The 18,125-nt window shown below is 31.4% G+C and overlaps 1 protein-coding gene and 1 long non-coding RNA gene across 2 annotated transcripts; both read right to left on the bottom strand.

Moving 5' to 3' along the window:
* Window positions 1–7,056: 7,056 nt before the first annotated feature.
* Window positions 7,057–7,750, bottom strand: LOC145094245 (uncharacterized). Its single transcript, XR_013703238.1, has 3 exons — window positions 7,646–7,750; window positions 7,411–7,482; window positions 7,057–7,136 (listed from the first exon to the last, which is right to left on the bottom strand). It is a non-coding gene; the product is annotated as an uncharacterized LOC145094245 (long non-coding RNA).
* A 504-nt stretch (window positions 7,751–8,254) lies between these two features.
* Window positions 8,255–9,813, bottom strand: LOC145094244 (uncharacterized). Its single transcript, XM_079032535.1, has 7 exons — window positions 9,676–9,813; window positions 9,206–9,424; window positions 9,053–9,125; window positions 8,897–8,977; window positions 8,743–8,806; window positions 8,566–8,653; window positions 8,255–8,477 (listed from the first exon to the last, which is right to left on the bottom strand). Exons 2-7 carry the CDS (start codon window positions 9,304–9,306, stop codon window positions 8,270–8,272), a joined length of 615 nt encoding a protein of 204 aa, XP_078888661.1. The 5' UTR covers window positions 9,307–9,424; window positions 9,676–9,813; the 3' UTR covers window positions 8,255–8,269.
* Window positions 9,814–18,125: the final 8,312 nt, after the last annotated feature.

The raw sequence follows: 18,125 nt of genomic DNA, 5'->3' as shown, positions 1-18,125 counted from the left end.
CCCACTGACCTCTTGACATATTAGATTCTCTTATCAAGAAACATTTATTGATAAACAAATATTCAAGAGTTAGTGTGGATTCTTATCAAGACAAATACTACACACAATTGGTATTAGTTGGTCTTTGTCTTATCAAAGACATCACAATTTACCAATTTCAAACGTGTAAGAGTAAGAAAAACAATTTTCTACTTCACATTTGATGAGTGTGTTAGAACTTCTTAAGATGTGTCACTCAATTCACAATCTTGGAGTACTACTCTATGACTTGATTTTGGAACAAAGTATGACTCATCCTTTTGATTTAACTATTTTAACAATTTCCGATTCCTCTTCTTAGCCATACTAGTGTACTAATATGTCCTTAGAGGATCAATTGTGATATGGTTCTTAATAATTAAGACGATCATAAAAACTGATACAAAAGTACTCTCCCTTCTTCGTAGATTGGAGAAACTTTTATCTTTCTGCCTAAATGATTCTTCATATTCGTTCTTCCATTCATTGAAACTTTTCAATGATTCAAAATTACACTTAATCTTGTAAGTATAACCACATTTACTAGACTTTTAGTAAATTATGACGAATAGTCTTATTGGTATTTGTGGTGGACTTAACTAGTGCACAACATTGTGTTCTAGTCCTTTAGTCCATCACTTGACTCACATACTTGTGTGATCAAGGAACTAGTCTTAATTTCATAAGTACGAAGATTTTCATACATCACACAATACAAGTTGTATGATTCCAAGTTTCTGTCCAATTGAAACTTGGGTGATGGGAATATTTCCTTACTTAGAAAATTTTGACACTACCATAAATAACATAACTAAGAATCACATCCATTTATAGAAATACAAAAACATCAATTTTTCACAACGATTTCTTTGCAAGGATATATCTAAATAAGACAAATCAAAAAATTATTTTATTCATAAAAGCAGCGGAAAACGTGTCCTTACAATGCAAAATCAACTGAAAAACTATGTAATGAAATATTCCTAACAAATCTACCATAACTTTCTAAGCTCAAAATCTGATCTTCTAATCCATGCGACCGTGATCCATTTCTTCATGATCAGACTCATCTTGCTCTTCCATCTAGCTTCCTCCCTTTTCTCTGATCCTAAAAAACATTTAAATGTAATCTTATCACATTATGTATTAAGAATCAATGAATAGGAATTTAATGGAGTTAGATAGTGGATTTTACCTGAAGAAGAGCCAAACGTCTTGAATCTCCCATCTCTTAGATCTCTCAGGTATACATGGCAGCTTCGTCTCCAATGCCCTTTCTCTTGGCAATAAAAGCAAATTGACTCTTTTAGAACAGCACAAGGAACTACTTCAGACTTTGTCTTTCTCTTATGATCAAACTTTTCGACCATGGCATGCCTTTCGTTTCCATTGCCTATGTCCATAGAGGTTTGGAAGGCAGATCCACCAATCAACTTTGCTTCTCCAGTGCGCCAAATCATTGTTGATTCAGCGGTAACAAGCAAATAGGTGAGATCGATGAGGGTCACGTCGTGGTCTATCATATAGTACTCTCTTACGAACTCACTATATGAGTCAGGAAGTGACTGAAGAACCCAGTCAACAGCCATCTTCTCACAGACAACGACTCCCAACATTCTTAACCTATCAATGTGTGACTTCATCTCTAAGACGTGTGCATACGCTGACTTTCCTTCTTCATGTTTACTTGCCAAAAGGGCTTGAGTGAGCTTGAACTTTTCAAGCCTTTGAACTTGTGGGTTAGGGAGAACAATCGGAGGAGGCGGAGGAATTGAAGCATGATCTCGTGTTCCTCGATCGAATCGTGGAATATCATCTTCATGTGGAAAGCTTGTTCCACGTGATTTGGGAAGACCATAGTTGTCATACATTGACATCTACAAAATGGGAGAAAATTCAAGTTAGTTGATTGATTGAGTCCTTAATAAAACACCCAAATGAGATATTAAGGCTAGAACCCAACACAATACTCTACAACTTGGGATAGGGATGTCGTAACCCAAATCGCAGAGCATTTGAAGGTAAGTGAATGACGATTCACTAATTTTCCACCATGAAAAACGAAAAAGAGATTTAAGTTTTAAATGTATTGAAACCTCCTAGATCATTTGAGATTCATTGAACTTTACAATGGCATGTTTAAATCTCGATATGCACCTTGATTTGTGACTGGGATTTCGATTATCACAAAATAGGTTGTGAATAACCATGCAAACTTACATAGTGCCCCCAATGTTACAGTCATCTATTCGATGTGCCGGTTAATCACACCCGCTCCACCAAACTATGACAAACCTTGAGTCACCCTTCGCTACCTTTGCTTAGAACCCATTTAGTGTGCCGGTTAACCACACACGCTCCACTAACGTCTTAGCAAGGTACAAAGTGTAATTTCATGGAATTGCATCAAATTCACTTTTGCCTAAAGTAACTAAGATTGGGAATTTTGTAAAAAACATTTAGTTACTTTATAATTCATTATATTTTTAATGGAAAAGGTTTGCCCTATCCTACCCGTTCGGCTAACGACCCTCCACCAATCAAGGAAGTGGTGGGTGAGAGTGGACACCCATTAAACGGCCATTTTATAGGCCATAACCTTATACCCCCCCCCCCCTTATAGATCGCCTTCGTGAATTAGACCTACTAACGGTAAGACTAGCATTTAAGTTATACATATATAATATTAGACTTTTAATCTTATATATAGTATAAGGGTGTATTTTACACTTTTTAAAATACTATGTGGTCTAATTTAATAAATTACACTTTTTAATTTAATTAAATGTAAACCATATCACTATGGATTTATTAACACTCTTTTAATTATACACTTAATTAATTTAATAAAACCATAAGGGTGTAATTTGAACTTTTCAAAACTTAGGGTTTTAGAATTTAAAATTTCAAAATTAAACCTTTAATCAAAAATTAATTTCCAAAACTTGAGGGAAAGTTTTGAAACCTTTCAAAACTATCTAGATCAAAATACAAATAAGGCAATTAAACAATTAATTGGAGATTATCTAGTTTTTTACCTAATCCAATTTCATGTAAGATAATTGACCAAATAATTCAAATAATTTAACATTTACCAAACAAGGTAACTATTATCTAATTAGATGACCAAAATCTTTTATTTTGACAAAGATAATCATAAGGAATTAATAAAATTCGTATTTTATTAATTTGAAACACTTATGGCAATTATCCTAAGTCAAAATAGGCAAAAAAAATCCGAAAATCCGTCTGTCTGACAGCCAGACTCGCTGAGTCACCATATGGACTCACCGAGTTCATCCTACTTGACGAGTCCACATTGGGACTCGACGACTTTGTCAGGCAGATGGCCAAAAACTCGACTTTGCAATCAAGAATGAAACACTAAGCATCAATACAATAGAAACCAACCTGGATCTGATACTACTGATGGGTTTGAGCTAAAAGAACATCATATGTGCTCATGCAAACCCTAATGCTTGGATCTAGGTTTCTCTATTGTACATGCAATTCATCCAAGACTCAAGAACCCTAATCTAGCATATGCATTTCGAAATTATCACATAAGAACAGATCTAGATGATTACCACTTCTTCAATGGCTTAAATCTTCTTGTCTTTGGAGCTTAGAGTCACAAGTGTTACTCCTCTAATGGCTTAAAAACACCACAAACAAGAGAATGACTTATGAGAAGGAGGAGGAGCACCAAAAAAGACCTAGGGTTCTTCCAAATGAGTTCCCCTCGTTTTTGGGGCTATAAGGGTCTTTATATAGTGAGGCTATTAGGGTTTTCAACTAGGAAACCCTAATTTGACTGCTTAGGCCCTAAGTAGCCCATGGACTCCCTTTAAAACACCCATTGGACGAATTCCTTACAGGCTTCCCATAGAATTCGTCCAACCTATGTTCCAAGGTGATCCATAGCCCAATTGCAATTATCTTATAATTACAATTCCAGTCCCATAAGTTTAATTAATGTCTTTTAGTCACAAAACTAACTATCAATTAATTCTTAACTAATATTAATTAAACAATATAATTTCTCCTTTAATATATTATTCATATAATATATTAATAAATCATAATTAATCATCTTTCTCCATAAATCATCCTGTCAAGTTACTTTGGTGAAGGCAACCCAAAAGGACCATGCATAATCGGGTCAAGTACACACCAAATATAGTTACGATCTTAGACACTAATCCAACAAAAATATGAACCCAAATATATTATATGGATATAAACATAACACTATATGCTTATTTATCATATTTTGGTTAAATCATAATTATATATTATGTATTTGTTAAACATGTGATTAAAATATATTATAAACAATGTGTATTTGTTTATCATAACTTTGTTTAATAACATGTGATTAAAATTGACTTTGTGATTTTCTTATTATATATGTATTTTTATATCTTATAAAATCCAAAACAAAAAGGAGAAAAAGAGAAAAGGAAAGTGAAACAGCAGAAATAGAGAGATGAACAGAAGAAAAGAATGATAAAGATATAATTCAATCAAATATGATTATATATATAAACATAACCAACTCTTTTTTAATCATATGTGATTGTAATCTTTTATATATAGAAAAGATATATAATCACATGAAATTAACTTTGTGATTTTCTGATTAAATATGTATTTTTATATCTCAAAAAATCCTACGTAAAAGGAGAAAAGGGGAAAAAGGAGATTGAACCAGCAGAAATAGAGAGAAGAACGGAAGAAAAGAATGAGAAAGGTATAATTCAATCAAATATGATTATACACATAAACATAACACACTATTTTTTAATCAAATGTGATTACGATCTTTTTTATATATATACAAAAGATATATAATCACATGTGATTAACATCTATCAAATAACAATGTATGTTTTATTATAATAACATTGTTTTATAGTTTGTGATTTATATCTATATTTATATATCTCAGAAAAATATAACGGAAAAAGAAAAAGAGTCATTAAAGAAGAAACAACAAAAAAGCAGTCTAAACAAAAACATGACAAAAGTATAACTCAATCACATGTGATTAGCATATGATCTTTGACATGATCTTATATGAATACTAAATGCTTATATGGTTTAATGATATGTAATTTTATGGTTATATATGTTTTCATAGAACCGTGAAGATAAAGGAAAAAAGGTTACAAAAGAACAAGAAACTGAGAAAATATCCAAAGAAAAGAAAGATAAATGTATAATTCAATCACAACTTTAGATGTATTAGCATATTGTATACATTTAATCACATGTTATTTATTATAAGTACATCGTTTTATCGATTTTTATTTATATCTATATTTATATGTTTCAGGAAAAACTAAAAGAAAAGCAAAAGTAGTAAGTGAAGAAGACTCAACGGAAAAGAGGTTAAAAGAAAAACACGACGACGGGATAATTAGGATTAAACTTATTTAATCAAATGTAATTAAAACTTGTTTGGAAAACTTATTACTTCAATAACATGTGATTATAATGTGTGTTGAATAATATATGCTTATTTATTAAGAATTTGTTTAATCATTTTTATTTTCTTATTATTACTTTACTATAAACTTGTTGGTTAATTATAAATGTATTAACATATGATTTACAAAACAACTTTGAATGTACCAGAAAAGCAAAAAGAATTAAAAAAAGTTCAAGTTAAGAATTTCCATGAAGATTTAGATTCTGAATATGAAGATTTAGGTTCTGAAACAATGGAGATTAATAAAAGAAGGAAGAAGATTGTGAAGAAGCAATTCAATACAATCAGAAATAGGTATAACTTGGTGAATAACAACTTTTATAAATTTTGTTTTAAATAGAATATGATTAACATATGTTATATATGAACACTACAAGAAAAAAGGCCTTTTACGACGCTCATTGCGCGTCGTAAAAGGCTCAGACGATGCGCAAATGCGTGTCAAGGAAGGCCCTGTCATAAAGAGAGACGACGCTCATTTACGACGCTCATTTACGACGCGCGTTTACGACACGCAATGCGTATCAAGGAAGGCCCTGTCATAAAGGAAGATGACACGCATTCGCGTGTCGTAACCTTACGACGCGCGTGTTAATGACACGCATTGCGTATCAAGAAAGCCCCTGTCAAGAAAGGCCATGTCATAAATGAAGATGACACACATTTTTGCATATCGTAAATTTAAATGTTAAAAAAAAAATTTATATATTTATTAATTTTTAAATTAAATTTGCATTTAATTTCTCATACTATAAATAAAATACCATATACAAAAAATACAATCCATTGCATAATATAAAATAAAATTTCATACTCAAAAAATAAAATAAATTACACAAATTGTAATGTCATACAAAGAATCATTCAAATGTTAAACAAAAATAAAACATTGCTAACATGGGTTATACATTCTTATAAAACTAACAAATAATCATACAACTCTTTTTCTTGCTGGAAAGGAATGTCAAACATGATTACAAGTCTCCCTTAATCTTGATTACTCACCTGCTTAAGTAGAATGTTGTTGTTGAGAAGGTTACCTAGCAACAGAGAAAAACACAACACCTCTCCCACAATCACAACATCATTTACAGAGAAAGGTTGTCAATTACTTTCATTAAGACTTTCATTCAATCACAAAAATATTAAATAAAAGGGTGAAACAGTAACTTACTTGTGATAAGTTGATCTCCCTTAGAGCAAACACAGCTAAAGCATTGAACAAGAGCCTATTTCCCTCTTCTTTTAAAGTTTCCAGAATGTTTAGAATGCTCTCCTTACTCATAATATATAATCAATAATCAGATTGAATTATATATTATGAGTAAGTAATAAAGTACATGTAACACAATAAAGTATTATTAAGGAACTTATGAGTTCAAATATTATTTTTTACACTCAGATGCCAAAATATTTTATGTTATTCTTCTACAAGTTGAGAACCAACTCAAACATGAAAGATAATAGTCCATCTGGCAGCTTTTGATGACATGGCAAATGAAATTTCTCAGAGATAGAATAATACCTGTACTATTAAAATGATGGCAACCACAACATGTGGTCCAATAACTACAGCCAAAAACATGCCTTTAATCATGTCTAGAAAGAAAAGAAAGATTGTTTGCTGCAATCATAAATCCCATGTGTTACAAACTTATATCCAAATTTAAATTAAATAAAAAGAGAAAACTGTAAAAACAAATTATATCCAAGGTAATACACCATACAACAAAATAGCAAAGTCCATCAGTATTTTTCAAAAAAACACCGTTTTCTTAATTATTAGAACACATTAGGAAAGCTTTATACTCTTTGATTTAAGAAGCTAAGTAAACTATAAGAAATCCACAACAAAAAGAAACTATAAGAAATCCACAACAAAAAGATTTGAAACTCACCTGTCCAGTAAGAAGAGGGGTATCAGCAACAAGCTTGAAAGCAACAGGCCTTGGAGTACGCACAGGCCAAGCCTGCAAATAAAAGGTGCATCAAGTATAAAAGAGAATAAGGAAACTGATATTAAAAACAAGAACTTTGATCATTAGAATAAAAGAGAGAGAGAAAAATAGAGAGGGAAGAAATGGAATGGAATGACTCATTCCACTCCATTCCATTCTATATTCCAACCTTTACCTTGTTTTCTTATCATTATCAGTTGTATCTGCACCTCTTTCATTTCCTGCAAGATTTATGAACGAAGAATGGCATGTGATCGTGAAGATTCCTCATTTGCATATGTTGTCCCTGTGATTGTAAATTAGTAAAAAAGTACAGAAAACATGAGAATTTAATCATTTATATATTGAAATTTGTTAAATATGAGGAATGATATAACTTACAAGCAAACGATCCCAAACAAGGTGACCATCATTTGGTTTGAGGTGATAATAAGAGCATCCAAAAGCAACAGCAGCCACACCAATGTAAAAGCATGTCCAACCACAAAGCTCACCTTCTAGACTTAGGCATTTTATACCAGGCAGAATCAGGGGCAGTATAAACCTGAGAAGTGGATGCTACTTTGTTTAATTGTAGTTATCACTATTATATAGGTCATCCATAAAAGTTAAAAGGTACACCAAAAATTCTCTTACAATTTTGGTCCCCAAAAATTCTCTTACAATTTTGGTCCTTTGAAATTTCTTGTAGAGTTTCAGTCCTTGTTCTAAGTAAGATGACCATTTTTGGTCCCTGAGTATTGCTGATCTTTTCAATTTTAGTCCCAACTCATTTTACTTGGAACGAAGAGTAAAAACGTTACAAAAACCTCAAATAACGATCAAATTTGCAAGAGAATTTTGTAGGACCCAAATTGAACAAAATCAGCCATACTCGAGGACCAAAAATGTAATTTTTGCAAAAATAAGTGAGAGAAAGCACCTCAATTTCCTTCACTTCAAATTCTTGGGTGTGTGACAAACAAGAGTTACCATAAGTTTCTGAGGCCAAACTTGACCCATTCAATCTGGGGAAAAAAAAATATGCAAATTGCCAAATTACCATATTATCCCTCAAAAAGAAAAATAGGAATGATGCAAGTGCAACACTCTTACAAGTCACTATCGAGATACAATGCAAAATGATTTCCCCCACCAAGCGCTAAATACTCAGTTGAACAAAGAGTAAAATACCGATTCACCCCTAATAAATGCACAATTAACATAATAAATCCCAAATAAATATTAAAATTATAAAAGATTTTTTTATATATTATCAAGAAAATGCAGTACCTGTGGGGCGATATATAACAGGACGCCCTGGTGTATTTGTAAACACAAATGTATCATTCGATCCCTGTATAGTATTTACTCATCATAGTGAAAAAGGGTAGAAAAGTCTTTTGTCAACATATAGAGAAACGAACTTAATTAAACAATTACAAACCTGGTATCTTTTCTTTGTTGATGGTTTCAAAGGTGCCTCAACTAAACCACCAAACACTGCACCTTTACGATCTCCAACAACCTGAAAATGTTTAATCAAGTTTCAGTTAAAGGGTAAAGTTGACATTTTGCATAGTTACTGAAGACAAGACATTACCAGTAGACTTAACCCAGGGCAAAGATTGCTTCTTCTATATAAGGTTGAAAGAGATATGCCATGCCTCCATGTACTAACATATAAAAAAGATAATGATATATCAAGATTCAAGAATAATGTGAAACTGAAAATATGATGAAGATGAAATTTTACCTGTATAGTAAGACCCATTTCTTTCCTTGACTGAGAACAGGGAGTGCAACATAAAGATCAGAACGTGTATTTTCTGTCATAAGTTGTGAAGGTTCTGACATTTTTGGAAGTTTATCAGAAGGAAAATCTGAGAACAAGAGCCTCAACAAGTGCTCCAGTTCCACCAACAGGGTATTCTAAACTACAACCTGGTTTATACCATTCTGCAAACATATAAATCTGCAAATATGTGGATATATATACAGGCAAAAGATTAGACATTTAGAGAACTATAAAATATGAAGGAATAGAATGGATTCTGTTTGATTAGACATTTAGAGACATTTAGAGAACTATAAAATATGAAGGAATAGAATGGATGAGGACATGTGGTAATGGAATAGCCCATTCCATTCCTTCCTCAATTCCATCATACCAAAAAGTAAAACTACCTTAAAAGAAACTTTTTAATGTATGATATGATTATGTACCATTTCTGCTGAAAGAACACCATCGGATTTCACTCCAGCAAGTAAGAAAGACAAAAGATCCACCCAATTTCTAATGAAAGGATCTTTGAGTCCCAATGAATCAACTATTTCTGAAAAAGGGCGTAAAAGCTTTGTGGCACCAAGAACACCTTGAGGTCCCATTTTTGCAAATGATTTTAGGAGTGGATATGCATATCTAACTCCAGCAGTAGAAACAACTCCCAAATCACCTCGAATAGATAAAGGTGGCAAAGCCATGGCAGCTGCGTATTGTACTGTGGGGTATTCCTTCTTGATTTTAGATGTCACTTGGATCCATGATCTTCCTGCATATATATACATGACCATAAATTATTATATGACTTTAAAGTTGAAAAATGATATCAACTTTAAAAAGGTTAAATGCAAGAAAACTTATTTACAGATTATATAGAAAAACTTATTTCTATCATTACTCATGATTTTGTTATTTTTCAAAACAAAATAATAACTTTCAAATCATACATCCAAACACCACCATTAGCATTAAACCAATTCATAATCTTTTATCTACTAAAATAATTATAGTCAACATATTTATTCAAACAAGGAACCAAAAAGACCTTACCCTCGATAACAAGCCCATAGTAAAGCATAAAAATCAAGTTGTTCCATGGAGAAGATGTCACTTGTTCAGGCAACACCTACAAATATATAGATCAAATCGCGAATTAGGTGTCATATAATTCAGTTGTAAGATTGTAAATTTCCATTGTTATCCTTATTATCAAAGGTTCTTAGGATACCTTTTTGGCAATTGTTGTCGTGTCTTTTTTGCCCTTGAACAACTTATCCAACAATAAGTGGTAGAAATGCCCAAATGGTCCAAGATATGCACACCCAAAAAGCTACAAACACTCCCGCATTAATATTCTATACTGATTCTTATATATATATATATATATATATATATATATATATATATATATATATATATATTTGACTGGTGCTTTTTCATTTATTGCAGAGAGAATAAGTTATGTGACTTTCATATCCTGATATTTTATATGTGACACCCCGACCTTACGGATACTGTCATTTATTCTTAGTATTCTTTAATTCATTAGGAATGGTGAAAAGTTTAACAGCAGAACATGGTAACCTGCTATCTGGTAACACCAATGGTTCCTAAGTGCAAATCAAGAAAATAAGAGCAACAAATATCGCAGGTTTCTCTCCCTCCTTGAAATTGAGCACAAGTCTAAAACAAAAGAAATATGATGAAATTGAACACAGGGCCTAAATTCTTTGAGAAATTTTCAGAATTCAATGAAGAACCATACATGTTCAACAGAAAAATCATAAATCAAAACCTATATATTATCAAAAAATCGGACCTGATGAGAAGAGGAAAAAGGAAGAAGCGTACCTGATGAGAAGGGGAAGGAGACTTCAAAAAATTGGAACAAATGAGAAGAGGATCGTCGACGATTGGTTGTTGCGGGAGAAGAAAATTGGCATTGAAGTAGGAGAAGAAACGATGGAGTCGCTGATTTCTTCCTTTGGTAGGGCAAGGGTATAATTGGAAACCCTTCTCCCTTTCTTCCTCCTTTCTCAGTCAGTCGATTTTTTCCATCTTACCCGATTAGATTAAGCTTTCCGAGTCAGATACACAAATTTAGTTCATCAAACGTCTTTATCTGACCGGGTCATCAAAAAAAGTCGTTGATGTCTGAGATTCGATACCTTGAACCAAGAAATCCCTAAATCTCTATGAGATAGGAGCGCCGACACCTCGATCGATTTTGTTGAGAAGCATCGAGCATAACACTAAATCTTTTGGGAGTCGCAGTCGCATGCCAGGAGAAGTGAATGTGATGTTGCAGTGGTCTGTTAGAGATAGACAGAAAGGAGGGACATGGATGGAGGAAAAGGGTGGCCTGGTGGTTCTAGGGTTTTTATACAAATGGTGGTGTTAGTAACCAACGATGGTGATTGACCATGGAGTTTCGAGACCTTGACTTTAATGGAGCTATTGTTCTACTTGATATGGAAATCACTCTAAATTTGTAGTTGTAATACAGCTCTTCTATTGATTGAGAGGCTAAGAAAGTACTTGAGGAACTGAAGATCGAGGGAAGTAGATGAAGGGTTTTTGAACTAAAACCGTAGTTCCAACAATAGTCATGGTTCCAAAAACTGTACCCCTTTGATCAATTTCATGGCCTGGTGACCAAAAAACCTTCGATTTCACTAAGAATCGGAACCCTAGTTCCAACAATAGTCGATTTTTGGTATTTGATTGAGAGAGAGAGAGAGAAGAACGATTGAAAGAAGGTAGAGGAGAGCTTGGCGGGTTTTTAATTTTTTCAGAATTTCATTTCCCCCTTTCCCCCACTATTAAAGGATGGAACGCGCGTTCCATTAAAAAATATAAAGCGACATCCTTAGACGACACACATTTTATTATAGGTGCCCTCCGTGTTTTTTTTAGACACTAATTTAAGGGCGCGCAATAATGCGTGTCTTCTATCCTAAAATTTTTTGAAGAGATCACATTTTTCTAATGTCACTCTCCTTTGCGTAACATAGATCAATGAGCGTCGTATTTTGCGCGTCGTAAAAGGCCTTTTTTCTTGTAGTGGAATAAAATAATATATGATTTGAAAAACAAATCATTGAAATCAATCACATATGATTATACAGATAAACAGAAAACAGTCTGGTATAATCACATGTGATTACCATCTTTTATATACATAAAATAAATCACTCACATGTAATTATATTTCCTATTTTTCAGTTAAATAACTCTTTGAAATCAATCACTAAATTTTATTTCAAATCATTCATTGTTGTATTTGATAATACGTGCTTACCTGGAGCTTCACTATCAGTTATCCAAGGTTTCAACAAACTTGAAAAAGATTGTGTGAGGAATATGGGTCTTAGGGAACTATTAAGGATAAAGATGACTTAAGTCCCAGGGGCATTAAGTTGTTTTATTCTTGAGAAGTTTAATCCGACAACAATGAAAATTTTTCTTCAAAATGGGGTTGTGATTGATGTTACAAGATAATCAGTCAATCAAATATTAGGATTTCCTTTGGGAAATAATTTTTTTTTCAAAACTTCCATTTCAAAAAGAATATGATATAACTTATGAAGAATGGTCAGAACAATTTTATAACAAAAAAAAAAGATAAGACTTCACGAGATAAAGATGAACATTGTCGCCTCCGAAAATGTGAATATGAACTTCCAGATGAACTTCATTTCTTTGTTGATCAACTATCTTATAGAATCAAGCTCAGCTAAAAAAGCAAACATATATCCCATAAACTACATAACAAAGATAACAAACATAAGCAACATTGATTGGTGCTCCTACTTGTTTGACTGTTTGGTTAAAACCAAACAGTCATTTTATTTGGACCATGTAATAATAATTTTTTTGGACCATATGCTTTTTTTTAGTGGTACGTTTAATAACTTCTATTTTATTTCATCATGTTTTTAATAGCATATGATTGTAATAATAATTATTTCTTCTTTTGCCTTTGCTTAATGTGGATAGAGTCCATTCACCGGTAATGAATGTTCAAAGAAAAAATCCAATTATCTGTCATTGGACGTCAAAGCAAATGAAGCTCAGAGAAATATACATAAAAGAAATATTGAAGGAATTTGGTACATGACAATTAAATGAAGAGTTTGTAGATGAAGATATATATGGGGTGTACAATTAATTATAGCAGTTATACAAAAAAAAACTTTATTAGTCTTAATGTTTAATGATATATGCTAATATAAACTTTAAGTTATTTCTGATTCATAATTATGAAGAAATGATTATGGCAAAGTGTAGGAAGTTCAGTTTGTTGATTGAAAATGAAGTAAATAACTTCCCAACACATGTAAGATTCAATCATTTGAAATATATGATGGACAAATTTTTTAATGATGAGGAAGAAAAAAAAATTGATGATGATGATGAAAATGTTGAAGGCAGTAAGAATACTAAAGAAGGAGGTAACTAATATAATAAATTTTTGCATCATATATGATTATTATAAAATATCTTTATAGAATCACAAGTGATTAACTACAGATTTTATTTATATATACAGGTTTGGATGGAAATGTACATGATGGAGGTAGTAAAAAAAGTATTGATGATAAGGGAAAAAATGGAATACATAATGTTCAAAAAACAAGTAGAACTAGTATCTATTAGTAAATAACATTGAATATTAAAAATATCTTTGTATAATCACATATGTATATTTTTCTCAATCATATATAACTATTATAAATATCTTCGTACAATCACATGTGGTTAACTACATATTTTAATTAGATGCAGATGGTGAGAAACATAAAGTTCGTGCGGAACATGAAAGTGGTGATAATGATCAAGTTACTTGGAATAATGAAATCATTTGACATAATGAAGAAAAACAAGATGTTGAAGGAGAAGGTAAACAACAATATACATTTATAAAGTAGATATGATTACATATGTTATAATCAAATATGATTATAATTGTTTTTAATTATATTCAGGTGTGGAGGGAAAGAATATGGACTGGAAGAATGTTGGAGAAGGATAAATTTGTGAACAACCACAAATTGTTAGAGGAGGTAAATATAAGAATATATATATATATATATATATATATATATATATATATATATATGTATATATATATATATATATACATATATATATAAGTTAGATATGATCATTTATAAAGTAGATATGATTAGTTATGCTATAATCAAATGTGATTATAAATTTTTTAAATTATATTCAGGTGTACAGGGGAAGAATCTAGAAGTGAAGAATGCTGGAGAAGGAAAAACTGGTGAAAAACCAAAGAACGTTGGAGGAGGTTTATATATATATATATATATATATATATATATATATATATATATATATATATATATAGATATATAGATATATATATATATATATATATATATATATATATATAATATTCGTACAATCATATACGATTATTAACATATTTTAATTATACACATAATTGATGGTCAAAAACGTTGGCGAAGAAGAATGTACTAAATATCTTTATCTGATAAAATGTTGTATTGAAGGACAACTTATCTGAATAAAAATGTTGTATTGAAGGAAAACTTTTCATTTTATGTATTAATTATTTTAAATTATGTTGTATGTAATTTGTACATCTTAAAAGTCTTTTCGATGTAATAGATAATCACATATGCTTAAATTATATGAAACTCTTCATTAAATATTGTCTATAAATGTTGATATGTTTTTGTATAATCACATTGTATATTTATTACAAAAATATACTAATTTTTTTCATTTGTGTTATTTTTTTAGAAAAAACAAACAAAGAAGATCTCGACAATGTTGACAAAACTATAGAGAACACTGTAACAAATATTCTTGGGAACACAATAGAATTTCCAGAATCATAGTTACTTAATGATGATGAGGTCAACACTATTTATGAAAAACAATGGAGTTACTTGTGATCATGAGATCAACTCTATTTATGAAAAAACAATAGAGGATTACAAAGAAAATAAAGAGATGAGCCTGATACCATCATTTGATCTGAACATAAGACAACTGACACAACCATAGGTAATATATATTGTTTTTTAAACTTACAATCATATATGTTTATAAATGTAGTCACATATCTCTTAAACATACAATCACATATTTAAATGTAGATATTCTTCCCTGTTTGTCGAGAAGCACACATGTACCTATTTTTTTTAATCTTAAAAACGCAAACATAGTGATATTCCACAACAGCATCTAAGGGGCAACAATAAAAAATAAGTACATTCTTGTACTTACAAATGTTGTAAGTAACATTTGATGTTTTATGATTGAATAAAATATTTGTAATCACATGTGATTACATAAAAAAGCACACGTGATTGAAGCATAAAACATTATTTGATACTTGTAATCACACGTGATTATAAAAATATTTGTAATAAAATATGATTAAATAAATACTAATAAACATTTGTAATGACATATGATTTTGTAAATATTGATAACATTTTTTCTATGTTTAATCTTGATAACATTTTTCTATGTTTAATCGTATGTAACTAACTTACTTCTTTTTTTATTATATAGAGAAAATACTTCACAACATATTTATAGGAGATCAAACATCCAAGATGTCATGCCCTAGAAGAGCCAAATCTTCAACTAAGTCTAATCGATATGTTATGCAAAACAACAAAAAACAAAACAGACTATGGAGTATTTGTAATGATATATATGGAAACATGTATGGGGCAAACATAATACAAAAATTGTAACACCCATAAAATTTTTTCAAAACATGTTTAATATCAGAGTTTTCCTGTCACAACTAGCATTTTAGCTAGGAAATTTTGTTTTCATGTAAGCATCAACTATTGTAAGATTGGTACTATAAGTGGATATTATACTTTATGCTCAATTAAAATCATCCATTTGAATCAAAACTCCTGAGTGAAGTTCTAAAACCTAATGTAATACATCTCCTATACTTAACTATGGGTCTGAAACCCTAAATATCACGTTTCACCTCAGGATGGACCAGGACGCTCTTATTGGGCCTAATGGGCCAATAAACTCTCAATTTGATTACTCTGGGTCTTGGAACCCTAATTAGGCTTTAATTGGACCCACATTCATGAAACTAAAGTATTTTGGATCATGTAGGCCAAAAGTCACTCATCTTGTAATCATGGGCCTTATTGGGCCGTGAACTAACTTCTTGGACTTCATTGGGCCGTAAGCCCCATCCCTATACCATCTTTGGACCGTAAATCTATAAGAAGGGCCCAATGGGCCGAAAACCCTCAACTTGGGCCTCATAATGTCAAATATGAGCTAGTATGGCCCAAAGTGTTCCCTTCTCTTTTCCTTTCCCTCATTCTTGGCCCACTTATGTCTACAAGAAAAAAAAATAATAAATGGAATATTAGGGAAGATCCACCTCATTATTAACTAGAGGAATTTCAAGTAATTACCCCTCATGTTTCAAGAAAATCCCATTCATCCATGCAACCATCACATCAAATTTCTCTCTTCCCTCCCTCTTCTTGTAACTCTCGGCCATAAGGCCTTCCCCACCACCATTTTCATTTCAAAATTAGAGCACTTCTACATTCCTTTCATACCTTCCAAAGAACCCAAGGAAAATTTCACCACTTCTCCTTCCAAAAATTCGTGAACTAGGGTGTTCACCAAGATTTTCTTCAAAGATCATCACTTATTTGGTAAGCTACTCTTTAAGCTTGATGATTAACTTCATTTTATGATAATCTTCACTCTTTGACACTTCATTTCATGACCCATGCTCTTAGAACTTCATAGATCTCAAAAATCACTTAAGGAAAGCTTGTTAAAGCCGAGATCTTCTCATTCCCTCACCAAAAACCGAAAGCTTCAAAGCAATGTGAGTTCATACTCCCTAATTTCGATTTTCACTTTGTTTTGGGGGAGAATACAAGTTGTTTTGTGTAGATCTATGTGATTTTGTGTGTTTTTCTAGTTATATATGTGTTTATATGTTTTAAACTTCATGAAATTAATGTTCTACTAAAAGATGATGATATTGGTATAACATAACACTTATTTCAACTTATCTTACAAGAAAAAGGTTTTAAAATACATATAATTTACTTAAAGCTAAGAAAAACTTCATAAAAAGGGTTAAAAGTGACAAAATGACAAAAGAATGAGTCATTTATATAACTCATGGCTAGTAAGGGGTTCAAAAGGTTTTTTTTTTGCTAAACATGGTTAATTTCAACATTTGAAACCTTACAAGGACTAAAAATGTAAACATTTTCATGAAAGGGCCTTATTTAGGCTTCTCATGGTTTTGGGCCAAAAATTGTAATTTTTGATCTTTTGCGGGCTTAAATGTCATTTTCAAAAAAGTTGTGCCAAAAATGTAAATCTTTTATAAGAAGGGTTAAAGATGTGAAATTATAAAAACTTGGGCAAAAAATATGAAATTATCTATAATCGGCCGAAAATACATATTTTTATTAAAATCAAGCCAAAAATGATATTTTTGACAAAAGTGAGTTAAAAATGTTATTTTTACAAAACCTAGCCTAAAATGCAAGTTTTGTTCTAAAAAGGGACCTAAAGTGTTATTTTTACCAAAATCCGACCTTAACTGTAAATTTTTGGCTTAATTGGCTAAGAATGTAATTTATACAAAAAGTGGGCCTTTTATGTCATTCTGGTAAATAATTGAGCTAAAACTAGCAATATAATAACAAATGGGCTAATTATGTAATTCTCATGGTTATTAGGCCTTGGTGACCCATTTATATGTTTGATAGGTCATGAATACTCTTTATATGTTTATTGGGCCTTATTGACCCACTAACATGTTCGACGAACCTTAGATACTCTTTGGGTGCTATGTGGGCCTATAAATAAC

Source organism: Lactuca serriola, chromosome 3 (genome assembly GCF_051521515.1).
Source record: "Lactuca serriola cultivar US96UC23 chromosome 3, Lser_US96UC23_V15, whole genome shotgun sequence".
Lineage (NCBI taxonomy): Eukaryota > Viridiplantae > Streptophyta > Magnoliopsida > Asterales > Asteraceae > Lactuca > Lactuca serriola.
The sequence above is the reverse complement of the archived record's forward strand: the minus strand, read 5'-3'. Positions and strand labels throughout refer to the sequence as shown.

Excerpts from the sequence above, each read along its gene's own strand:
- LOC145094244 (XM_079032535.1), bottom strand. The coding sequence starts at position 9,306 with ATGTCAGAACCTTCACAACTTATGACAGAAAATACACGTTCTGATCTT. Across the intron at positions 9,126-9,205 it reads AAATGGGTCTTACTATACAG|TACATGGAGGCATGGCATAT; the intron begins GTAAAATTTCAT and ends TTTATATGTTAG. Across the intron at positions 8,654-8,742 it reads TGTTATATATCGCCCCACAG|GGGTGAATCGGTATTTTACT; the intron begins GTACTGCATTTT and ends TGCATTTATTAG.